Source organism: Marmota flaviventris, chromosome 12 (genome assembly GCF_047511675.1).
Source record: "Marmota flaviventris isolate mMarFla1 chromosome 12, mMarFla1.hap1, whole genome shotgun sequence".
Classification (NCBI taxonomy): domain Eukaryota; kingdom Metazoa; phylum Chordata; class Mammalia; order Rodentia; family Sciuridae; genus Marmota; species Marmota flaviventris.
In genome coordinates, this window is record NC_092509.1 from 105,354,485 (window position 1) to 105,380,593 (window position 26,109).

Below are 26,109 nucleotides of genomic sequence, written 5' to 3' on the forward strand. Positions count from 1 at the left end.
TGGAGAAGTTATTTTTTGATCTTGTCTATTTGGGGTTCTGAATGTGTCCTGTATCTGAATATCTATCTCACTTTCAAGGTTTGGAAAATTTTCTGTTGTTATTTCCCTGAAGAGGTTATCCATTCTATTAGCCTGCATCTCAAAACCCTCCTCAATTCCAGTGATTCTTAAGTTTGGTCTCGATATTGTCCCAGAGTTCTTTTCATTCTGATCGTAGTTACTTATTTTGCTTTCTTTAGTATGTCTGAATGTTCATTTCTGGCCACTTTGTCTCCCAGTCTGAGATTCTGTCTTCACAATGGTCAACTCTATCAGAGAGACTTTCAGTTGAACATCTTATTTGATTTATTATGTCTTTCATTTCCATGGTTTCTGTTTGGTTCCTTTTCTATATCTCTGTCTCTTTTTTGGATTTCTCATTCTTATGCTGTACTAATTTCCTTAATTCATTCAGTTTTTTCCTGTGTTCTCTTGGAATTCATTGATCATTTTTGTAATCATTCTTTAATTGATATTTCATTCATTTCATTATATTTGGGGTCAGTTGCTGGCGACTATGACCTTTATAAGGTGTTATGTTACCTTGTTTTTACATATTTCTTGTATGTCTGTGTTCGGTTTTATGCATCTGTTGGGATGAATTCCTCTTCTACCCTTACTTTGGGGTGTATGTGTGTGTGTGTGTGTGTGTGTGTGTGTGGTGTTGGGGATCGAACCTAGGGCCTTGTGCATGTGAGGCAAGAATTCTATCAACTGAGCTATATCCCAAGCCCCATAATTTTGGGATTTTTTAGGCATGTCCTTCACTTGCCAAAGTGTTGTAGAGTGATCTAGATTGGGATAGGATTATAGGTGTGGTATCCACAGACTTCGCATTAATTCTTTCTGTTTTTACTGTAGGGATAGGGGTCTGTGAGTATGACCTGAGGGTCCACTCCTAGCAATTCCTACTTGGGGTCTGGTTGTTAGTTTGTGTTTTTGTATTTTCTATTCTTTGTACTAAAGTATAGCTAAAGTTTGGATGTCGTTAAATTGTGCGCAGAGGTGTGCTGTCTTTTGGCTGAGTTTTAGTTCAGCAACAGAGTCTCCACTCTGTGAACTTGTAGTCTCCCAGCACCTCATAGAATAGGGGAAATAAACAGTAGCAACAACTGATGCAATCAATATATAGCATTAAAATAAATGCTCAGTTTCTACTATGACATATACATTAATGACCACAAAAAACAGGAATGATAGTGTCAGCAATTACCAACAGCAAAAATAATTAAGAACCCAAACTAAATCTAGCATTAAAGAAAGCAGAACATGTCAGGTGTGTTATCCACAGCAATGATAATTGCAACAACATGAATGGTGGGGGCAGGAGTTATATAAGCAGTAGTTATAAAAGATGGGGAAAGTGCAGTTCATTTAGAGAAAAGGAAGTGTGATAGGATGGTAGAAGAGAGTTTACATATCCAAAAAGTAACAGAGAGAATGCAGAAGAGATACAGCAGGTGATGCATATCAGAATGAGGAGGAAAAAAATAAGAAAACCAAAGTAAAGGGAGATAGAAAGAGAGAATTTTGTTCTCATATGCCCACAAACACAGCCTTCCCAGGCTTATCCCCTGAGTGTATTCACACCCTCCTTTTCGGATTTCTGACCTGCTTCAAAAAACACACGAGTTGCCAGACCCAAAGGAAAAGTGAATTGGGCTCTGCTTTGTTTTTCTGGCCTGAAGTCCCCTGGGCACAATCTTCTCTGGGCCTGTTTCACTCATGTTCTGCTAGGCACAACCTAGGTCATGAGGTAGGCACTTGGGGGACAGTATGGCCATGCGTGCTATGACCTCCCAGTCCTGCAGCAGCAACTGCAGCATGGCCACCTCAAGGCGGCTCTCGCTTCAGCTCTTTGCCTGCTGGTTGAGGAACACAGAGCACTTTCCTAGCATCAGTTTGCAGCATAGCCTCTGGAGCAGCCAAGTTCAGGCTGCTTTTCTCATCTACAGGCTTTTTCAATCCAAATCTGTGCCTGTGTTCCTCTCTGTTATCCCTCTCCTCTGCATGAACCAGCCCACTGCTGCAGCTGACTTGGCTCTAATGTGCTCCTTCATGTTCTTTGTTTAATTAATCCAAATTTCTGAGTCTCTAAGACACTATGACTGTCCAGTTTTTGAACTGGAGTTAAACCCCTACTTTGCTGAGGGGCAGTACTCCTGTACTTGCATCCTGAGCCATGGAGTAATGGGAAGGCAGCCTTCCTCTAATCTACCATCTTGACTTTCCAAGATCAATAGTGTTTTCTTCATGGTTGTGTATGGGGGACTCAGATATAACTGGAATATATCAGGCACTTTCTTTTCTGAGTTGAATTGGAAAGTTCAATTTCCCTTCATTTGGTCTTGTACTAAGTGTGGAAAATAGAAAAATTCCCTAATTTCTTAAGACCAATCTTCATTAAATTCTCAAGAGTAAGGTCAGAATTATGGTTCATTTTTGATTGAAAAGGAGTGAGAAATAAGAGTTGGAATGTAATAGTTGTCCAAATGTCACGGTAAGGCCTGAAATAAGCCCACTGATTTCCAACTTTTCACTTCATCTTCTGTACTATCAATCAGAGCAGGAAAATTGATACTCTTTTTTGAGAAGTTGGTCAAAATCCAAAGAGCTAAGCTTCTGTAACTGAGATAAGTAGAATAAAGACAGAATGGAGGCCAAGATGATTCCTGAACTTTCATCTTTTTCCTGCCTCGAAGACTCAGTTTGGAGACCAGCTCTTTCTCTGACCCTCCTGCTCCCAACAGTCAAAAATACTCTGGCTGAGGTTAGAATTATTTCCCAACTAAGCTGGTAAGTCACCTTTAATGCAATTTTGGTTTTAAAAATCCAATTACTGCCAATGATGTCAAACTACCTGATATTTAGTTAGATCTTCTATGAAGCCATGCTGTATTCTGAGTCCTTGACTTATAGTAATTGAATGGCATGTACTTCCCACACCAACTTCATGGGATTAATATAGTTATCATTGTTGACCTTTTATAGATGAAGAAATTGAAGTTTCAGACTTTAAGTGACCTTGCTTGAAGGCACAGGGTTGTCAACTGGCTGAGCTGGGATTCAAACCCAGGCAGCAGGTCCTCTTAACCCTTCCCAACACTGTCTCTTCCTTACTGAAGTGGTCCAGTGTGAGGCTTTGGAGGCCCCAGAGCTGGGCAGCATGGACTGCACTCACCCTTTGGGAGCCTTCAGCTTCGGATCGCAGTGTACCTTCACCTGCTCTGAGGGAACAAAGCTACTTGGAGATGGCAAAACAAGATGTGGCCCACTTGGAAACTGGTCATCTCCAGAACCCACCTGTGTAGGTGAGTAACTTTAGACTAGAGGCCTTGCATTGGTCATCATGTGCTTATGGTTTTAGAAAATGGAGCAGAGTCATGTAAGAAGTCTTTATTTACTTTTGGATCATATTTTAATATGGCATAGATTGTAATGTAATGCTTTTCTAAGGCATCATTCTAACTAAAATCAAAAAAGAAAACCCCCCAATAAGGGTTGTTTGTCTCTGAATCCAACCATCAGTGCGCAATTGGGTTACAGCAATATGATGTGGTTATGTTTTCATTTTATTTTTCTAATTGCCATGGTGTAAGCAATCAGTCTTGCTGAAGAGTTCAGTTTTGTTCCTCGCCTCTTATTAACACTTGTTTTTTTATATGGTGTCCTACTCAATACCAACCAATTTTCTTCACAGGGTCGGAAGTCTTTCTAGCTTGTTTTATTTGGTGTGTCTTAACATATTTTTTTTTCTTTTCCTCTCACATGAACTACCAGGGAAGTAACACTGCTGTCAAAACACACAAAGCAAGCTGGGCACAGTGGCACAGGCCTGTGATCCCAGTGGCTCGGGAGGCTGAGGCAGGAGGATGGCAAGTTCAAAGCCAGCCTCAGCAAAAGTGAGGCACTAAGCAACCCACTTAGACTCTGTCTCTAAGAAAAATACAAAATAGGCCTTGGAATGTGGCTCAGAGGCTAAGTGACCTGAGTTTAATCCCCAGTACAAATAAACCCACAAAGCAATCTCTTCATCTCTTCACATTTGAAATACCGTAGATATTTTTTTCCTTTTTAACTGCCAAGATTATCCCCACATGGAAGAATAGTGGTGGTTGTCTGCACATGGGAAGTTCTGATGACATTTTCTACATTTATCCTCCTGAAACACTGGTTTAAGTAGTTCAGTTATTAAAAGAAATATCAACATCCTTTATCAAAGTCCATCTACCAAATTTAACAAAATTGGGATTGTAGAGTTGGGATGTTTTTCAAAACTTCCTAGGTGAGCTCTACAACAGGAGAGAAGGTAGAGATTCTGCACATTTGTGAGAATACTCTAGGATGCTGTTAGGCAAGGTGTGTGCCCTGCTGCTTCATCAGGGCTGCTGGGGCTTCACCCCCAACCTACCACTCATCATCATTCCAAGAAGATAAAGTCTGGAAGCATCACCAGAAGTAACGTCTAGAAATGAGGACTCCTATATGCATGTGGATGGTCCCATCTTAGGTCAGACGGCTTTGGCTAAAAATCTTTGGTCAAGGGAGAGTTCTTTGCTCTGAAGTACTACCTTGAGTTCTCTTGTTCTGTCTTTTCCATTGAAGTGATTCAGTGTGAGCCTCTGACAGCACCTGACTTGGGGTCCATGGACTGCACTCACCCCCTGGCCAACTTCAGTTTTACCTCCACGTGCACCTTCAGCTGCTCAGAGGGAACTGAGCTAATTGGGGAGAAGAGAACTGTTTGTGGATCCTCTGGAATCTGGTCCAGCCCTCATCCAATATGTCAACGTAAGTTCGCCCAATACACAGAAGACTTGAAGATGGGGCTGATGGACACACAGATGGTGGGACATATCTACTAAACTTGACGCTTCATTTTGTACAATACAAGTTTGTATGCATTAACTTACTATACAATGCTTGGCTGTCCTTGTCTCCTCCTCTAGTGACAGCCATTTCTGTTTTTCATTCTCAACACTTCCTGTCTGAACTTTTAAAATCTAACCCGCTGTCTCTGGTGACTTAGCTCTTCTCCATTGTTCTTTTCCTCTGCTGTCTGACTTCTCTTCTCTGTTAGTCCCTTGAAATGCCTCCTCAGAGGTCATCCATGGCCACCTAATTCCCAAAATCATGGATTCTTCTCACCTGCCCCTCAGCTGATGTCTCCCAAGTCTGAGCAAGAGAAGGACTGTCTTCTTCACCTTCCTCTCTCCTCCACCTGACAGGTGCCAGCAACACTTGCTGGACCAAAGGCACATTAAATTAGCACATGAGAGGATGGCCACAAGGTCTGCCCCACATGCCATCTGCACAGGCTACAGAGGGCCTCCTGGGTTGGGGTCTGTAGAAGTCACTAGAGAAGCTAACCTCTGTGTGTCTAGAGTGCAGTGGGGCAGGCAGCAGGAGGGGCAAGAAGGCCTCTGAGCGTCAGGTTGTCGGGTACATTTGCTTTGCAGCCTGGCTAGCATCCATTCCCTCATCTTCCTCAAGCCAACAGGTGCCTGTTTGGTACCTTTGGGAACTTCAGCCTCTCAGCATCCTGTATTTGAGAGTCGGGTGGAGGCATTGTGTGAGTGCTCAGCAAAGCAGCTAGAGGTTCAAGGGCCCCAGTTGGACCCTGTGCCAACATGGGAAGTAGCTTCCTTCATCAGGAGGTATCCAAGGCAGGTTTCTCACATTGGAACTTTTTCTTAATAAAAACGAAACTACAAATGAACCAAGTTTATATTCACAAAGGATGTGTAACTGAGTCCTTTTCCTTGTTGGGGAAGGAAGTGGAGGGAGGTGGTAGGTCTACATCACTTGATAGATCAGTGCAGGTCTTGGCACATAAACTCTAGTGCTTAGGATTGCACTGTGCTTTAAAGTAAAAATACTAGTAGTTTCCTTTGACAAGTTTCCCAGGTCAATCATTGGCTTCTCTTTTTCCTGAAGCTGTATCTGACTTTGTAGATCTTCTCTGTGTCTGAGGTCCAACCATTGAACAAAGCTCAATACAATGATAACTTTTTCTTGCCAAGAATTTGTAGACATTCCCAGGAATTCTACCAATCACCCATCAGGCGACAGAGAATCTCTAGGCACTAGGTTAAAGGCTGGGCCAGTCTGATTCTGCGGTAGACTCCTGGGGGGGCCTTCCCATGCATCCCATCTGTCAAGGCCATCAAGGGGCTGTAATGGGAAGCCAGGAGGGAAAATGTCAAGAATCAGGAGCTGCACCAAGGAAATGATGCTGTGGTCTCATATGTGCCTTCCTGCCTTCTGTTTCAGAATCAGACAGTTTCTCAAAGATCAAGAAAATTCTTGTTCTCCATAACTCACTCCTCATTTCAGTGGCAGCCATAGTCACTGCATTCTCTGGGTTGACATTTATCATTTGTGTCACTAGGCGATTAAGAAAAGGTAAGTGAATTTAACTTCATATGAAAATAAAAGAAGTATAAAGTTAAAAAGAAAGAAAGAAAGAGCCTCACAGGAAATTGAGTGTAATAGATTCATTTGAAGCAGGATGCCAAGCTTAAAGTTCTAGAGAAGTCAGTCCCTGGAGACATGTAAATCAACCCAGGACACACCTCCATTAAAGCAGGCTGGCTGACTTATTTTTCATTAGGCAAATTTTGAAAATGCCTATTATCTTGAAGACATCTTGCTAGGGGGATAACAACTAACTGAGATGTTTACTCTTATTTAATTGTGAGAAAGGGAGGCATAATCTCTGTCCTCTAAGCACCTACATGCCTCTGATTTCAGTTTTACAGTTTCACTGGGAAGTGAACCTAACATCCACCAAGGTTTTCAGGTGCTGCTCTCAAAAGCCTGACTTCTTGAAGAGTCCCTGTCTTGTCTGTTTCTGGACTGTCCCCGGGGAAACCGCCCATCCTCTCCCTGCTGTCTACCACCAAGGAAGGCCACAGATGTGAGCAAGTACTCCATGCGCACCGCCCTCCAGCCTGGGCTGGAGAGGAGAAGGCAGAGCAGGGCTGCCCTGAGCAGCTACTGTCTGCTTCCTGGACTCAGAGTGGAACACCAGCAGAGAGGCACACAGTGTCACTCCCCGTTGCCCCTGCAGGGCCCACCCCTGAAGGTGGGCAACAGTCTGCAGCAGGCCTTGGGTGTGCACTGCCACATGTGGCCAACTCCCTTGGCAGAACCATTCACAGCTACAACTCACAGGCACTGGGCAGCTTTTAAGATACACCTGTCTCAAGTTCAGGGGCCATGGACCGCCTCAAAGCAAGTGCGGACCAACTCCTCTGTGCTAACTCTCTGTGGCATCAATGGGTTGACAGTTAAGTTTCCCTTCCTGCCAGTAAGGCAGCATGTGTTCTGTCACTGGATGTGGGATGCCATGCACAGTGGCAATTCCAGGATTCTTCTCCTCCAGCCCCTGGTCTTGCACTCTGATCCAATCTTTCATCCACAGTTAGGGAGATGCCAGATTCATTTTCTCACCAACTTGAAAGACAGTGGAGGGGGCACAGCCTGGGAGGAAGAACCTCAGTAACTAACACCTGAGAGCACTGAGCAGACACAGTGTCCTCCCTGCTGCTGTGAATTCCAGGGGACTGGATTCCACCATCACATTCCCTCAGTACTTGGGGAAAGAAGAGTGACAGCTGCCTGTCACCAGTGACCATTACTTCCATGGAGACGTCCAAGCCTGACCTGTACTGTCCTTTCTTTCTTCCTGCCTTGGGTGATGAGGGCAGAGCCAGGGGCTGGAGAATAGAGTGTTAGTTACACCTGTGCCCTGCCCTGGGATGTGCCCTGCCCTGGATGTGGAACTTTAAGGACTTTGGGGATGAAAGTCACCTTTGTAAGGAGGATGCTTGTCTCCAAATTCTTAGCTTTTAGCCCGAAATTCAAAGAATAGAATCAAGGTCATGTGTTTTTCACGAGGGGTGAGCTGGCTAAGACTCTTGTGTGAGTAGGTGAGAAAGGCAGTAGGATTGTTTTTTAAGTTTTTTACCTGGGAGTCATTTCTGTACAAGATCTCAGTCTGATAACTTGAAAACTGCATGCCCTGCTGTGGGAATCAGTATGGAGCAAACAGGAAACAGATAACCGGCACTTAGGCTAGTTATAGTTATGCCACCAAGAGCCAGAGCCCCAGAGATCCCTGACTCTGTGGGAAGTCAGAGTTAATGCAACGTGTAGATGTCTCCATTTGTGAATCTTCTACCAGGATCTCTGACTTTCATGTAAGTGGCTTTCTCTTCCAAAGTTTTAATTGTAAGTTATTTCTTTAACGTGTGGAGAATATATTGCTACAGAGGCAATGCTAGACATGATGGCTTGGTCTTCTTCAGTCTAAAATCACAGAGCCTCAGCTGATGTGTTTAGAATTAGGAGTGAAAAATAATAATTTGTATTCATATACAGGATGCTTCTGAGAATCTTTTAGATTGTTAGGTTCAAAAAATCCGGGGAAAGGCAGCAGATGATGAGCAGCTGCCCTGAGATGTGGACTGACAGGTGGCTGGGCATAGTTGGTGTCCCCAGCAGGCAGTTCAGCCCAGATGTCTGTGTTTGTGAGCAGCACAGTGAGGGATTGAGCCATGAGGCTCTGCATCCATAGCCTGCTGTGCCTGGGAACCTACCAAGGTCGATTGAAACTGCACACCAAGCTAAAGGGGCCTTGGGGGCCTCTAGACACATAGGGGTCCACCTAACAATTGCATAATATATTTCAAAACATAGTTTTGGGGATGGGAATCTTCCTTTCCCGTTACTTTTAAAATTGAAATTGTCTACTCTTTGTTGATGCCATTTCTCTTTTCTATTTTTAGGCACGAAATCTCAGATACGGTAAGTTTTATCAGTGAGTAATTTCCATATTTGTTGATCCTTTTTCTAAGTAGAAAATGCTTCTTAAAATATTTTTTATTGTTATGGCTAGTCACATTAATTCCATGGTTAACACCATGGGAGTCTCATCTAAATGAAGTTTTTAGGTAAAGTAATAAATTGCTAGCTTCTTAAAATTTGGGTGTCTTTTTTTTTTTGGTGCTTATAAAGCAAAATATATGAATGTGTAAATAACTCTCTATTAGGAAGAATTGTTGTGTAAAGGGAGCTTTTCCTGATTGTCCCTGAAGTTTCTTTAAGTGTTAGAAGCATTGTGTTGTTTTTTTCTGTTCTGTGTGAACACACATGGAGACTTCACATGGTCACTGAGAAACACTCCATCCCACAAGCATTTATTAAGCAACTAGTATACATCACGCCTTAGGAAGAAAGTACAACCCCAGACCCCGAATTTAATATATTAAATCTTTTTTTTCTAACTCTGGTATTGAAACTCTAGTGCTTTAATTGGAGAAATATTGCAGAATGTTGAGAAGAGTTGAGGACACATAGAAATTCATGGACCACCTGGCAGCACTGATGACGGCCGGAGATTTCAGGTTTACGAGTTTAGTGGCTTGCTTTGGAATTTTAAAGAGGCGAGTGTAGGAGAAAACAACTGTGGAGATGAGACTTGGTGAGGTACTCAGTGCCCAGCTGGACAACACAGCTGCTTTTAAAATGCTGTGTGTGAGGGCTGGGGATGTAGCTCAGTTGGTAGAGTGCTTGCCTCCTATGCACAAGGCCCTGGGTTCAATCCCCAGCACCACAAACAAACAAACAAAAATGCTGCAAATGAAGCCAGATGATTCCTGAAGAAGCTGGGGCTTGCTCAACCACCCAACCAGCCACCAATCATCACTGAGAAAATCTTAGCATTCAGGGGGCTGTAGCTCACAGTGCAGCAGAGAAGCCGGGGAGACGGGGCACCAAGGCCAGATCCGGAAGCTGTATATAAGGCACACTAGGAGCGGGGTCTCATGCTGAGCTCTGTGGGATGTCACCAGGGACACTGATGCAGTGTGTGCATCTCACATCTTGTGGGGATCACCCTTCCCGGAGTGCAGACCCAGAGGTGGGTGAGTCTGAGGCAAAAACACCAGTCTGGAGACATTTGGAGTTACGAGGTTAAAGCTCAGGGTGCCTGTTTAGAGAAACCACAGTGAGGCTGGACTCATGAGGCGACAAGAGGTAGGATCAACTGAATGTGGTGCGTAATTGGCAGAGAGACACAGAGAGAGAGAGAGAGAGCCAGAAGAGTCAAAGAGGCTGCCTGAGTCCGACCTGGGAACTACTGGGGGGGGGGTGGTGTTTACCGCTGAGACATGAACATAAGAGAAGGAGCAATTTGGGACGTGAAGATCTCAAGCTCAGGTTTGTACATGCTGAGCTTCAGGTGTCTGAGGGTCACCCACAGTGTGTTGGGTCTCTCCCAGCACAAAGGGCAGGAGATATGGATTTGGGGGTTCTCTCATTTCAGGAGGTGACGGCCATCACAGGAGGGTGCACAGTAACCCAGGGACAATGGGAGCGTGGGAAAGGAAGAGGACCTGGGAGAGGGTGGCAGCCAGAGGAGCATCAGTATCTAAGTCAGCTAAGGAAGGAGGAGAAGGAGACGGGCCCAAGCAAGGGGAGGGAGACTCAGGGGCCACAAATCTAGGGAAGAAGAAAATGGAAATAGTCTCGATGTGGCTGGAAGAACAGCAAGTTTCCAGGGGCTATAACATGGCATCCCTGGGAGAGCGTTCCCAGTGCAGACACAAGATGAAGTCAGAGGGCAAAGGGCTGAGGAGTCATTGGGATGAGGAGGGGAGGTGGAACATGTGTGTATGTATTTAAAGTCTGGCTCTGAAGGAGGGTTGTGGGGTAAGTGAATGGGGACATAGATCAGGGGCTCCCTTCTATTTTGGTATTGTGGTGTCTCCTACATGAAAGATGCAGTTTTCCCTCCGGTGCACCTGGAAGTATTTCTTTGTGATTAAAAACTTTTTCTGCTCCCTTTTGCCCCATACTCATCACCCCATCCCCAGCCCACTGTTCTTGTGTGTGTGTGTGTGTGTGTGTGTGTGTGTGTGTGTGTGCTTTTTTCTTTTGGATTGGTGCTGGTTGATTTTGGTGCTGGTGCTTTACCCCGGCTACATCCCAGCATCTCACTAAGGTGCTGAGGCTGACCTTGAATTTGCTGTCCTTCTGCCTCAGCCTCCTCAGTCACTGGGATCACAGCCATGTGTCACTGTGCCCTGCAGCTCAGTCTTTTGCTACCTTCTCTGTGGGGACTCTCAAGTCCATAGAGTAAAGGACGGCTCTGGAATGACACCTGACTTGCTCAATCCTGATTCTTTGTTTCCAGTTTCAATTCAGTGTCTTGCATGTCCACACACACTTAAATACAGTAAAAGTTGACACATGTGTGACTACAGTCTCAGTTTTAATGAAGATCAAACCTCATGCCCTCTGTCCTCCATATATCTGAGGGGCGACACTCACATAGAAAATTCGTAAAATTGATGGTATCATTGCTTTCCGACTGCAGTAAATCAAAGGGCTCTGCTCACGCTGAAGGGTCCCACTGCGCTGCAGCTCACCTGTGTAAGGGAGGCCCTCCTATCCAGCCACCTGCAGCCTGCCCGCCTCCTCGGCCATCTCCCTTCTCAGCTGGCCAACTTCCACACACAGCATCTCAGCACCAAACAAAGGAAGGGACACGGTGATGGCCAGAGCTGTTTGGAAGTCGTGGGTGCCTCTGTCTCTTCCTGTGAGACCCATCCACACGTCTGAGTCCCTGCTTCTTTCTGAGCACCATTGTTAACACACAAGAAGCCTCACTGAAATGCTGGCTGCAGGTGGCATCTCCTCAGCTGTGCAGGAGAGGGACTCCCTGACTCCTGCTGAATGCCCCTTCCCCTGCCCCAGGTCTCCTACCACCTCCTGCTCCAGCCCTTAGACTCCTGGCAGCACCCCCCTCGCCCTCCTTCTTCACTAGCTCTCACCTTGGCCAGCCAGAGGCAGTCTCCCCTCCCTGGCGTCCCTCTACAAGGTCAGTCTGTACCGGGCAATTTTGGACTTAAGTATGATCTAAACTTCTAACTCAGTCTGTTTTTTAAATTGTAATATGTTCTGATTTCTTTCCAATAAAATTGGATGCTCCTTAAAGGCAGAGATTGTGCCAGATCTCCAGAAAGTCCAGTTGGTTGCTTGACCCTCGGTAGATGTGTGTCCAAATGAATCAGAGAGAGCATCAGAAAGTGCGCCCTTAGGGCAAGTTGCAGCAAACCTCTCTCCATGGCATGTGATGAGACTTCACCTGATCAGGGCTGGATTCTCAGGAGAGAACAGGCCCCATCAGAACCTAGTCAGAAATACCTCCTTGCCCCATGGCCAGACCAGCCTTGCTATGACTTTGTGCCTCTTAAGAGAAGCAGCTTTGGGTAAGGATTGCACTTTCCCTTCCAGAGTCATTTCAGGTTCTGCATTACAGCAAGGGCTAGTGCCAGAGGCTCTCCATCTTGCACAGCTGCAAGGATGTGTCATCCACATTCATGTGGCTCCCGGGGCACCCTGAAGTTGTGCAGTGCACGACCTGCACAGACTCACTGCCTGTGCTGGCAGCCCTCACTGGGACATCAGGGCCAAGGACCCCAGTGGAGACTGCTTTGGGGAGTAAGATGTGTGTGGTCTAGAAAGTTATCCGCAGGCGTCCATGTTTCCCCCAGTTCCTGCTCTCTGACAGCTGACGTGCCTCTTGGCTGCCTCTCTTCTCCCTCTTGACTTGGCCATTGTCCACAAGTGCCATGGAACAGACAGGAAGAAAATCTGCCATCACCAAGCAGCCACAACCCATGAGAGGGACAGGGAAACAGGAGTGATCGCGAAACTCCACCTCCTTTGTCCCGTGGTCCTGCTGATCTCGTGGGCTCCCAACATCTCCTGAGGCACGCAGCCTCCTTGGGGGCCCTGAACAGAGTGTGGCTGGACTGGGCTTTCCCTGCATCTGGGCACAGAGCTTGTCCTAGTGCAGTTCTGCTAGTGGTGTGTCCAGTGCTGATGGATTAGCAGTAGTCGTCTCCATGGTGATGATAAGAGTGTGGTCATTTAAAACTATGATTATCTGAAACTGATCTTAGTCAGCCTCCAAAGGCTTCAGGAGAAAGCTGCCTTTTCCTGAGAAGCCTTCAAGGGAGAGGTGAGAGTCCACAGTGTGGGGGGAACTGAAGGAGTGCTAGTGTGGAAGTGAGGTGTCTGTGTAAGGAAACTTAGCTTCTGTGAGGTCATGAGAAGGAAAGAAGAGAGAAAGAAACAAATGTAGACATAGGTAAAAAGCACTGAAGGGTTGACTCAGACATTCAGAAATGAAAAACAAAACAGACTCTGGTTAAATATGGGTTATGAAAATGTTTCAGGAAAGCCCCTCCTTTGCTGTTTTTCTTCAGTGTGAACTTATCTCTTCTATTGTTATTTTTTTTAGTTGTGCATGAACCTTTATTTTTATTTATTTATATGCCTCCCACGTGCTAGGCAAGCGCTGTTCCACTGAGCTACAACTCCTGCCCCTCTTTTATTCTTAACAAAAGTATGAGTCAAGGATATGATCAAAATGCCCATGAACTCACAAAGATAAGTTAGAGACTGGAATGGGAAAAGCTCCTGGTCTAAATGCTTTCACAAATGTGGGTTTGAATCAATTCTGACCTCTCAAAAGAAAGCAAACTCAGTTTAGTTTCGTCAGTGCTACTTTGATCAAACCCTAATGCTGGGCTGGGCTCGTGGCTCAGTGGTGGAGTGCTTGCCTCACACATGTAAGGCACTCGGTTCCATTCTCAGCACTGTATATAAATAAATGAATAAAATAAAGATCCATCAACAACTAATTTTTTTTTAAATATTAAAAAAACACCCTCATGCAGATTGGCAGTCCCGGGTCAGTGCTGAGGAGCCCAGTGCTGTCCGCTGGGCTCACTTGTGTGACTGTGCTGGCTACTAAGCCAGGGCACCTTCAGGGCAAGCTCATACATTAATGCACCTTCATAGTGTCTTTTCCTTTGTTTCACCTAAACTTTTGTGGAAAATTTTGAAGATCTAGCCATGATCCTCAGGACCATGAGATCACTCTAACTCTTCCCATTTGGGCTCCTGGGTAAACTTGGATCATGTCAAATAGAGCATGCCCAGAAACACTGGCATCCACTACCTTAATGTGTCTGTCATTTTAACCTTTTACTATGTGCTTTATGACCTTGAGCTTGAAATAGAGCCCTTTATGATTCAAAGTAACTTTAAAATTAAAGGGAGCTTCCTGATAATTGCTTTTCTGCATCTGGAGTTTCCTCCTGCTGAGAATGGAAACTGAGAAGCCACCAGGGAACCCCCGCAGGTGCCCAGGAAACGCATTGTGTCAAGTTTCTCATTGGCAGACCCACTGCATCTATGTATGGCCCTTTCCTGCCTCCTGTCCCCCTGTACTCCCCTTCTCTTATACAAGATGTTCACACAGCTGAGCCCCCCAGAGACTGAGGTTGGAGACAGACCCTCCCTGTCTCAAGGCCGACTTTGAATATGCCTATTTTTCTTCACCAAAATTTGTCTGATGAATTTTAGTGGAGTCCAGTGGTGGAAACTTTGTTCCCAGTAATAGTTTTTGTTAAGCATCAGGGAGAAAGAGTCCCCCACCCCTGGGCCCAGCAGTCTCCACAGAGGAGACTAATGACACTGAGGAAGAAGGGGGTGGACTGCTCACGGCTAGAGGAAAGTGCAGTGGGAATTTCCGGGGAATCCCAGGAGCTGCCTGGACATCTTCCATCCCAGTTACTCCCTTCTTTACTGCTGCAGCATCAAATGCCTGTACAGTTTTGTTGGTGAAAGAGGAAGGTTTCAGAAAACAGATGGGTTCCAGCCTGGAGAGCCACTGTAGGGTGCCCCTGAGAATTTGATCTGCACTATTAGCACCTGAAATAAGCCCTTCACCCTCCATTGGGTAGCCATTTGGGGGCTTCACCTGGGAATGTGTATAAAATGCTGACAGCCAAATTCCCAGATGTTTTGTCTTTTTGAGGGGAACCATGTGGTTTGATTTTGGTTTCATTTCTTGTTTTTCTCCATGATTAAAAAGGAGTTAGTATCCACTGTAACACTGCATGTCTGTACATCTAAAAGCACACTCTGATTCAGGCAGCTGTTTTGTTTGTTACTTGACAACTGACTTGAAAAAGGACAAAATGTGATGGCTGCAGGACAGACTTATCTGCATAAATCTTCAGAGGAACATACCCCACTCCCCATTCCGGCCACTTGTCCAGGAGGAGTAAGTAGTTATGGCCTGGTCTCCCCGGTACCTTGAGCTGGCACACATATCCCTTGGTGTATAGGGCTTTCTTAGATGCAAAGAAGGAATCTTCAGCTCATAGTGAAACATTAGGGAGGACTTCCTAAAAGCAGCATATTTAACTGACCAACACTTTTGACATTTCATTAGCATGACTCTTTCTTCAGTCATCAGAAAAGCCTCAAAAAAAAAAAAAAAAAAGCAAAACTTAATTAAAACATACCAGAGCAAACAGCCCAGGGTCCTCGAAATCTCTCTCCCTGGGATACCCAGGATAACTTTAGTATGAACTCCTATTTTGTTTACTTTGTTTACTACACTTTTTGATTCTATGTACTTAAATTGCTTATTTTGTTTTATTTTCAAAACACCCTTATTAAAAAAGATTCATGTTAATTTAAAGACTCTGTTTGTCATTGCTTAAAAAATGAAATGAATGTTAATTAGCTTCCAGTGAAAACTAATTGCAAGCCTGTTTTCATTTGATTTTAACGTTCCTTCTAAAAAATTCTCTGGAAACAAACATCAGTCCCTTTTTTAATGTAGAGTAGAAAATGAGTTTATGTGGTGTCGCTTGTAGAACAACTCAGAAACTTTCCATTTATGGTTTCTGTACAAACTACCTGTGTTTTACTTTTCTAATCAGCGAAGTGTTTCACTTCTTTCTTTTATAAAATGCCCCTCAAAGTGATTAAATGTCTCTTGTGCTCTGATGATATCCAGAGCCTAGTTTGCTGCAGTTAAATGTTGTAGAATCTTTTTCACTAGAAAAAGGACTATTTCTTTTGGCAGTGAATGTAGATCTATGTTTCTAATTTGATTTCATATCTGTTTACTTCTTCTGGATTTGTATTACTTTTAAATGTCTTTTATTTTCTACCTAAAGACATAGGATAGTAATGTCTTTTAATGCTTTTATTTTTTGTGCATTATAATTATACATAACGGTGGGACTCTTTGTTACATATTGGTAAATGTGCACAATAGACCGATATGAATCCTTCAGCGGAATCCCCAGGTCTGCCCTGTTGCTTTTCCTCCTCTCTCCCCTGGGGCCTCTCTTCCACTTTACTGGACTCCTTTCAGTTTTCATGATAGCCCACCTCGGCTTCTTTCCCTTTTTCCTCTCTAGTTCCACATGTGAGAGAAACCCTACAAACCCTGACTTTCTGAGTTGAATTATTTTGCTTAACATAATGTTCTTAAGTTCTACCCATTCTCCTGCAAATGACATAATTTCATTTTTCTTAATGACTGAATAAAGCTCGTGTGTGTGTGTGTGTGTGTGTGTGTGTGTGTGTGTGTGTTTGCTTAGAACTGCTTTAGCTATTCTGGGTCTTTTATTCTTCCAAATGAATTTGAGGGTGGTGTTTGCTAGTTCTGTGAAGACTGTTATTGCTAGGTTGATGGGGATTGCATTGAATCTGTATATTGCTTTTGGTAATATGTCCATTTAGCAATGTTAATCCTGCGTATCCATAAACATGGGAAGTCTTTCCATCTTCTTGTGTCTTCTTCAGTTTCTTTCCTCAATGTTCCATGGTTTTCATTGTAGAAGTCTTTCAGCCCCTTGGTTAGACTTATTCGTAGATATTTTACTTTATTGTTTTGAGGCTATTGTGAATGGGATTGTTTTCCTGGTTTCTTTCTCAGAAGATATCATATAGGTATATAGGAAAGCTATTTATTTTTGTATGTTGATTTTGTAACCTACTTTGATGAATTTATTTATTTTGCAGTCTTTTGGTGGAACTTTTTGGACCCTTCTAAGTATAGGATCATATCATCTGCAAACAGTGATGTTTGACATTTTCCTTTCCTATTATTATCCTTTTTATTTCCTTCTCTTGCCTAACTGCTCTGGCTAGAATTTCTAGTAATATATAAATTGGAGTGGTGATAGTGGGCATCCTTGTCTTGGTCCAGATTTTAAAGGGAATGCTTTCATTTTTTTCCTAGTTACTATGATGTTGGTTTTGGGTTTTTCATATATAGCTTTTATGATGCAGAGCTAGGTTCATCTATTCCTAGTTTTTCTTCAGTATTTTTACTGTGAATGGATGCTGAAATTTGTCAAAGGCTTTCTTTGCATATATTGAGATGACTAAGATTTTTTGGTCCTTAATTCTATTTATGTGATAAATTACATTTATTGATTTCCATAGATTAAAACATCCTTACATCTCTGGGGTAAAACCAACTTTTACATGAAGTAAAATCTTAATATGTTGTTGAATACTATTTACTAATATTATATTAAGGATTTTTGCATCTAAATTAATCAGGGATATTGGTTTGTAGTTTTATTTCCTTGATATGTTATTATCTAGTTTGGGTATGAGTATGATACTAGCTTCATGGAATGAATTGGAAGTGTTCCATTCCTTTCCATTTTGTGGAATGATTTGAGGAGCATTGGCCTTAGTGCTTCTTTATAGGTCTGGTAGAATTCAGCTGAGAATCCATCTGGTCCTGGGTTCTTATTTTTGGAATTTTTTTTTATTACTGGTTTATCTCATTGCTAGTTATCAACGTGTTTAATTTTTAATTTTTCTATCTCCTCTTGATTCAATTTTGGTAGATCATATGAGTCTAGAATTTTATCCATTTCTTCTATTTGTTGGGGTATAATTTCTCAAAATGGTCCCTAATGATGCTCTAAAATTTCTGTGATGTCTGTGGTAATATTTCCTTTTTTATCTTTAATTTTATTAATTTGGGTCTTTCTCTTTTTCTTTTGGTTAGTTTGGCTAAAGCTTTATCAATCTTGTTTTTTTTTCTTTTCAAAAAAAAAACTTTTTTTATTTCATAGATTCTTTGTATTATTTTTAAATTCTTTCTCTTATTGATTTTAGCTCTAATTGTAAGTATTTCCTTCCTTTTTACTGGTTTTGGATTTTTTTTTTCTTGTTTTTCTAAGGCCTTGTGATGCATCAGTAGTTTTTTTTTTTTTTTAATTTGGGATCTTCCTGATTTTTTAATGTAAATACTCATAGTTGTAAATTTATTCTTAGAACCACCTTCATAGTATCCTAGCACATCTATTACGTTGTGTCACTATTCTTGTTTGATTCTAAGAGTTTTAAAATTTCTCCCCTGATCTCCTCTATCCATAATTTAAAAAATGAATTGTTCAAATTCACATGTTCATATACTTCCTGTAGCTTTGTTGTTGTTGATTTTTAATTTTATTCCATTATGATTTGATAAAATGCAAGGGATTATTTTGATTTTTTTTTATTTAGTAAGAGTTGCTTTATGGCTAAAAATATGATCTGTTTTGGAGATTATTCCAGGAGTAGCTGAGAAGAAAGTTAATTCAGCTGTTATTTGATGAAATATTCTGTAGATGTCTGATTTGTAATACTTTTTAGGTGAAAAGAATCTTAACTGAGTTTATGTCTGGATGACTATCTATTGGTGAAAGGTATGTTGAAATTACCTAATATTATTGTACTTGGGTCTATCTGAGTCTTTAGGTTAAGTAGTGTCTGTTTTATGTAATTAGGCACACCAACATTTGAAGAATGAATATGTACTATTGTTATATCTTCTTGTTGGATTATTCCCTTTACCATTATAAAGTGACCTTCTATGTCTCTTCTGATTAATTTTGGCTTGAAGTCATCTTTGAGTTCAAGCTATCTATGAGTTGCCACTACTGCTTGTTTTTTTTAAAATTGTGTTTGCACAATATATCAATTTCCATCCCTTCATTTTCAACCTTTGCCTAAGGTGAGTCTCTTACAAACAACTTAAGTTGGTTGGTTCTTGTTTTCTGGTTCATTCTACCAGCCTGTGTCTTTTAATTTGAGCATTTAGATCATTTAGAGTCAGGTTATTATATAGAGATGTTTATTAATTCCTGCTATTTTGATTTATTTCTAATCTTTAATTTGGTTTTAGTTTTCATTTGCTTACTACTCTTCAAATAATATTTGTCCCTTTGCAAGATCTGGAGTTTGTTTTTGATTTTCTCATTGTGTAATATTTATTTAAGTATTTTCTGTAGTAGTGACTTAGTAGTATTCCTGGATTCTTTAAACTTTTGCTTATATTGGAAGGTTTTTTTTAATTTCCTTTTTAATTCTAAAGGATAGGTTTGCTGGATATAACAAACTTGACACAGTTATTTTGTTTCAGAGGTTGGAGTACATCATTCTGAGTCATCCTGGACTTTAGAGCTTGTACTGAGAAATTAGCAGTAATTTTGATTGGATAGATTCTAAATGTGACCTGACATTTTTCTTCTGAGACTTAAAGTTCTGTTTTTGTTGTGTATGCTGGGAATTTAAATTATATTGTGTCATGAGTCCTTATTTTTTCGTTATTGGGGAGTGATTCCAGGAGAGTTTAACCACTGAGCCACATCCCTATCCCTTTTTTTTATATTTTATTTTGAGATAGGGTCTCACTGAATTACTTAAGGCCTTGCTAAGTTGCTGAGGTTGGCTTTGAACTTGTGATCCTCCTGCCTCTGCCTCCAGAGCCATGGGATAACAGGCATGCACCATCATGCCCAGCTGGAGTGCTTTTTGATCTTGTCTATTTAGGGTTTTGCATGCCTCCTGTGTTTGGATGTTGATTTCATTCCCAAGGTTTGGGAAACTTTCTGTTACTGTTTCCCTGAATTAACCCATTCCATTTGCCTACATTTTCAACCCTCTTGGTTACAGTGATTCTTAAATTCAGTCTCTTAATATTGTCCCAGTGTTCTTATATATTATGGCCATGTTTGTTTATTTTCTTTTCTTTAATACTGTCTGTGTTCCAAGTCAGTCACTTTGTCTTCTGTGTGGTCTGCTGTATTAGAGAGACTTTCAACTGAACATTTTATTTGACTTATTGTACCTTTCATTTCAAAGATTTGTTTGCTTTTTCAACGTTTCTATCTCATTGCATTTCTCATTCTTAACCTGTACTACCATCCTTAATTGAATCAGTTATTTTTAAGTGTTCTGTTGGAATTCATTGATAATTTTTTTTATAATAATTCTTTTGAATTCTTTATCAGGTATTTCCTCCACTTAAATACCTTGGAGTCAGCTGCTGGTGTCATGTTACTTTGTATTTTCATATTTCTTATATTCCTGTGATGGGTTTTGTGCATCTGTCGGAATATGTTTCTCTTCTATGCTTAGGTATAGACCTTTTTGGGATGCAGCCTTCTTTTGGCAAAGTGTTAAGGTATATTGTGTATGTGTGTGTGTGTGTTGTGAAATTTTCAATGTATTTCCAAGTGGATTTTATAGTATAGTTTCCTTGCTTTTTTTTTTTTTTTTTTTTGGTAATGATTAGTGTATTTTGATACAGTCTGTATTGTGTCAGAGCTTGAGGATACCACTGTCCTGGTTGGTCTCACAGGAGTGGGATCTTTCTTTTTGATCTGGCAATTGTGTTGTATACAGCAGGCTATGCAAGGCACACGTGTCATGATTGCTGTTCTTCAGTTAACAACTCTGTACATTCTACAAAGGAATGGTAACAGCCTTAATTGAGACTGTTCATAGGTGTGGTTTCCATAGGCTATACTAATTCTGTTTTTACTGTACGAATAATGTCCATGAGTGGGACCTGAGTGCCCCACCGAGCCATTCTTACTTGGGGCCTGGTCATTGGTTTGGGGGTTTTGTCTAACCTATTCTTTGTATTCAAGTGTCTTTGAAATTTGAGTATGGTTAATTTGTGTGGGGAATAAGGTGCTATCTCTTGGCTGGGTTTTGGGTGAAGTTCAGCAGCAAAGTCTCTACCCTTGAAACTTGTAGTGTCCCAGGAGATTCCCAGCACCTCATAGAAGGGGAAGGGACAAATAATAGCAGCAAATAACTTACAATATTAATATAAATTCCTAGTGCCTCCTATAATAGCTAAACACTAATTATAACAAAACCAGGAATGGTGGGACCAGAAATTGACAGCAGAAACAATAATAGTTTTGAACTAGATCTGGCACTAGAGTGAACAGTAGGGGTCTACTGTGCCATCCTCAACAACATGAATGGCAGGGCAGGACAAAAGGTCAGAATGTTCAAAATTGTGAACTGAGAGAAAGCAGAAGAGATGTAGCAAGTGATGGCTATAAAGACAGAGGAGAAAAAATAAATAGGAGGAACAAAGTAAATAGAAAGAGAGAACAAGAGCATTTGGCCAGTAGAGGGATAAGAAAGAAGAGAAAGAAAAGCAATTAACTGAAAAAATAAATAATACCTCTAACCCTAAAAGACAAAACAATGAAACAAACAACAACAACAGCAAAACAAATAAAAATGATTAAAAGGGAAACTTATCTAGCTATATAACTCCATAAGCAAGTCAACACAGCAACAACAACAACAACACACACTCACAATCTTGATCAAACATGAAATGGTTTCTCCACTGAGGTGGTCAGAACTGTGGCAAGGATGGATGCCAGAATTGTCTTTTCTGTTTTTTTCTTGAGCTATGTACCCCTAAGAACCAGGGATGGGGGTTGTTAACCCCTTCCTCTTTTTGAGTTACTCACTAAGCTGCTGGCTGGACAGGCCTGGAGCTGAGGCTGGTATAAGGTAGGACATAATGGGAAGTACTGTCACTTGGAGTGTGGTCTGGACAGAACAGATTGGTGCACTCCCAGGGCAGGGTTGCTGCACAGTTCTAATTGAAAGGTCCTGTGGCTGGAATTTAGCTTTATTCAGGCCTTTGGATTTGGTGTTATCTTTTCTGCTCTGAGATTAGATCAGCACAGCCCTAGGCAGGCAGATGCCAATCTCTACTGGGCATCTAGATCTCAATGGCCTCCCGAGATCTGCACTTGTAGGGCAGGGGAGTCAACCCTCAACAGGCCTCCCACGTTTCAACACCCACAAGTGTGGCCTTCCCAGGCTCAGTCCCCATGTTTACATACACCCATGAGTTCAGACCCTCTTCAGCAGCTGGACTCAAAGGGAAAGTGAGTTATACTCTCCTCCGAGTCTCAGACTTCAATCCCCTGGGTCCAGGCTCTGGGCCTGCTTCACTCACTTTCTGCTAGGTACTCCTGGCCACACGGCTGGCACCTGCCAGCACAGCATGGCAGTGTTTGCTAGGGTTTCCTGGTTCCCCGGCAGCAAGCTGCAGTGTGGCCTCAAGATGGCTCCTACCTCACCTCTCCACTTGCCAATTGAGAAACAGAACACTTTTCAAATAGGAGTGCAGCCTCCAGACCAGCTAAGTTCAGGCTGCTTTTCTGTTCTACAGGTTTTTCTGTGCCCATTTTCTTTTGTTTTCTGTTTATGGTATCCCTCCCCCTGATGTGACTGGCAGGGCTGCCGCTGCTGGCTTGGCTCCAGTGTACTCTTTCATGTCCTTTATTCAATGCGTCTGAATTTCTGGGTCTCTAAGAGTCTCTGTCCAATATTGAATTTCAATGCATTCCCTTTTTCACCCACCTCACTGAGAACTAGTACACCTGCTGCTTGGATTCTGAGCCACAGAGAGACTGGAAAGTCAAACTTCCTCTAATCTAACATCTTGAATCTCTTAAGTTTGGGAGTTTATTGTTAAAATCTTACATTAAAAGATTTTTAAGGATTGATGTATGTCTCTCTTATAGACAGGAGTCTTGAAAAATAATGAGTATTAGCCAGGTGTGGTGGTGTACACCTATAATCTCAGTGATTCAGGAGGTTTGAGGCAGGAGGATTGCAAATTCAAGGCCAGCATTAGCATGTTAGTGAGACCCTGTCTCAAAAAATAAAAAGGTCTGGGATTGCAGTTCAGTGGTAAAGAGTCCCTGGATTCGGGGCTGAGGTTGTAGCTTAGTGGCAGAGCACTTGGTGCTGGGTTCAATCCTCAGCACCACATAAAAAATAAAATAAAGGTCTTGTGTCTTATCTCCTTATATCGCCTGTAGACCTCACAGTTCCTGGTCTCTAAACTGTATCTCACTCACCCTCTCCCTTTCTACTTCCTAACAGGGACCTTTGTTTCCAGAGGTCTTGTGGGTTGTGCTCTGGGGGCTGCGCACCTGTCTTGTAGAGCTATTTTGTACTGGGAAGTCACTATGCTGGGTTAACAGCTGCTGGGAAGAGCGGGGAATTGGGGATTATAGGTACCTGCCCAGCCGGTGTTCCAAACTGGGAGTTGCCCCAACTAAAGATGACAACAAAGGTGACCCAAGATGGAGACGGCTGCTTTCAGCAATGGGAGTTGGGTTGGGTTGTGGGGGCTAGGCAATGGCATTGGGTGACGTGTTCAGAGATGAGCTCTGTGGCGTGCAGGGTTGTGGCTGTCGGCTGTCTTCAGTTCCTGTGCAATGTCTCCAGTGCAGGCAGGCTGCCCTACTTGGAGACTATGGCAGTGGCCGCAGAATCCCAAGATGGAGGTGATCTGGGGAGTCCCACATTGGTAAATGGGGGTCCACACAGGAGTGGCAGCCAGAGTTCCTGTGTGTGGGTAGCAGCCGAGTGTTCTGCATGGGATCAGCGTCTGGGATTCTTGCTCAGGAGGATGGCCAGGAGTCCTGTGTGGGTGCTGATTCCAGTGGTCCCGCTCAGGCACCCGGGAGCCCTGTGTGGGCGAGTAGTTGGGGGTTCTGCTCTGATGCTTAGAACTGGAACCCTGCTCGGGAGCAGCTGGGGGGGTCCCTCTATCACTCCCAGAGAAGCAGTATTCCCAGGTCATGGAGTGACCAATGCTCCTCCCTCTAGCCTGCAATCTTGGATCCCTGGGATCTGTTTTATTGATACAAATATCTAACACTTTAAAAACCCCATAGTCTGGATACAATGGTGTAAATCATGATTACTATCTTGACATACTGTCAAGGCAACTAAATCTTTTTGGTAGGTTGTTAAGCTCTCTATGTAATAATAATCTTCTGTATTATTCTTGTCATTTTAGATAACATGAGCCATGTCTCTAGTTAAGGGGCAAACTTTATTCATCTGCTATCTCAAGAAGAATTTAAGGTTAAAAGTTTGGGTATAAAACATGTTCAAGACTGGCTATTTTAAAAGGGGGTTCTCAGTTATACTGTATGCATTGCAACTTGGCTTACAAAGAACATTTAAATATATACACACATACCCATGCATACATATATGTATGTATTCTTAATTGGTAAATAAACATTGATTCTTATAGCCTGTATTAAATTTTTTTTTCTTTTACAATTCCATGTAATGTACCTAAATTCTAAAGATGAAAATGTGAGGATTAGTTTTCTACACAATGAAATTAACCTTAGTGTGTATCAGGTCGCTAGCTAACAGACAGTCTTTGATACAAATCTCTGACAGACTACTTCTAGAGACAAGTTGGTTTTCTTTGATTAGATAAATATATTAGAATTAAAGAGATTATCAATTCAAATCTACTATGCTGACTGGATTTGCTTTGTTCTTATTATTCTCTGTCTTTCAGAGCTTTTAAATATTTCAGGCTTTGTTTCCTTTAGGAACAAGTATCTGGATCCTTACACGGTGGAGTTCCATGATGGGATCTACACACCAATACAACAATAAACTGTTGCCAGGTGACATGACACCACAAGGCCGCAGGATGGAGGGATAACCCAAACAGGGGCAAACTGAAACACAGCCCCTTTAAAACTAAAAGCAACTTTAAACAGAACTTCCTGATAACTGCTTTTTGGCATGTGGAGTTTCCTCCCGCTGAGAGTGGACACGGGAAGCCTCCGCCTAGCCCCAGGTACTAATGAAATGAACTGTGACATGTTTCTGATTAGCACAGCCCAACTGAATCTGCACATGTACATTTCCGGCCCTTTGTCCCACCATCCACCTGTCCTCTGATGAAAGCTGTCTGTACACCTCAGCTGCTGCAAGATGGATCTTGGAGAAAGAATGGCCTCCTCTATCTTCCTCAAGGCTGGTTTTGAATAAAGCTGTTTTCCTTCACAGCCTTTGTTTCCCAAATTTTTGTAGAGCCAAGTAGTGGTAACTTCACTCCCAGTAACAAGATGAGCCTGTCCAGAAATGCATACCTTAAACCAAGCATGCTCAGGAACACGCCTGCCCCTAAAGTGAGTCTCTACAGGCTCCCGGAATAGAACCCCCTGCTTCTGTTCTCCAGGGAGGGCACTGCTTTGCTGAGAACTCTGGTGCTTCCTACTCATGGTGGTCATAAGTCCTTCTCCATGCTTTTGTCTTCTGCTCATGCTCTTTGGCTTTGTACTCACAAGGAGCAAATCCATAACCTTTGAATACAATTTGTTTTACGTGGATTTAGAGGAAACAGGCAGAGTGCATGGCAGATGATGTACATGACCTGCACAGTTTTGCTTATTACTTCCAAAGCATTATGGCAACATTGTAGAGAAATCAGTGTTTCCTTCTGCAGCTCATACCCACAGCGATGGTCTCCTAGCTTATCTACCCTGAGGAATACTTACTAAAGTTGAAAAATGTCATTACCCAGTTACTGAAAAAAGTAGAGGAACTAGGTGTGTGGCTGTGCTCTTTGACCTCCGTGTTCACTCTTCTACCCTTTGTATAGCACAGGTCTTGTGGCAGGTGGCCTTCGGGAGCCAGGAAGACTCCACAGCAGAGCAGAGCAAAGTGTGCATGTCTGAGTGCTGCTTCTGACCATACTGCCTTCCATAGGCTAATTGTTTCCAGAGATTTAGTCTTGCTTAGAGCAATAATAAATGTTTATGCTTAAAGAAAAAGATTCCTTATTGTGAGAAAATTTAAGGTCCAGAGTTTAGAGACCACTGCTCATTCCTACACTCTGCAGTACTCTTAAGAGCTCAGTTTTGAAGACATCAGGCTTCTCCTCTTCAGCAGATGATATATGCACTGGAGATTCATGTGCAATAACACCCACAAGCAAATCAGGACCTCTGTCTCCTGAACTGTCATGGGAAGAGGAGAACTAGATTATATTTGTTTCCTTCCAGCTGTAATTCTTGATGACTA

At 42.5% G+C, this 26,109-nt stretch overlaps 1 protein-coding gene and 1 non-coding gene across 4 annotated transcripts in view; both read left to right on the plus strand.

The window, feature by feature from the left end:
- Nucleotides 1–25,091, plus strand: part of LOC139701423 (L-selectin-like) — a 40,428-nt gene extending 15,337 nt beyond the window's left edge. Inside the window, exons 7-11 of one of the 3 annotated variants that reach the window (XM_071600334.1) lie at nt 3,165–3,350; nt 4,645–4,830; nt 6,313–6,444; nt 8,832–8,850; nt 24,627–25,091. In XM_071600334.1, coding sequence (XP_071456435.1) covers nt 3,165–3,350; nt 4,645–4,830; nt 6,313–6,444; nt 8,832–8,850; nt 24,627–24,693 — 590 coding nt within the window. In that variant the 3' untranslated portion in view covers nt 24,694–25,091. Of the gene's footprint in view, nt 1–3,164; nt 3,351–4,324; nt 4,516–4,644; nt 4,831–6,312; nt 6,445–8,831; nt 8,851–11,422; nt 12,047–24,626 lie in introns of those variants that run through there. The other 2 variants (XM_071600333.1, XM_071600335.1) reach the window with 2 other exon arrangements.
- On the plus strand, nt 9,588–9,661 carry Trnar-ccu (transfer RNA arginine (anticodon CCU)). The gene has a single exon. It is a non-coding gene; the product is annotated as a tRNA-Arg (tRNA).
- Nucleotides 25,092–26,109: the final 1,018 nt, after the last annotated feature.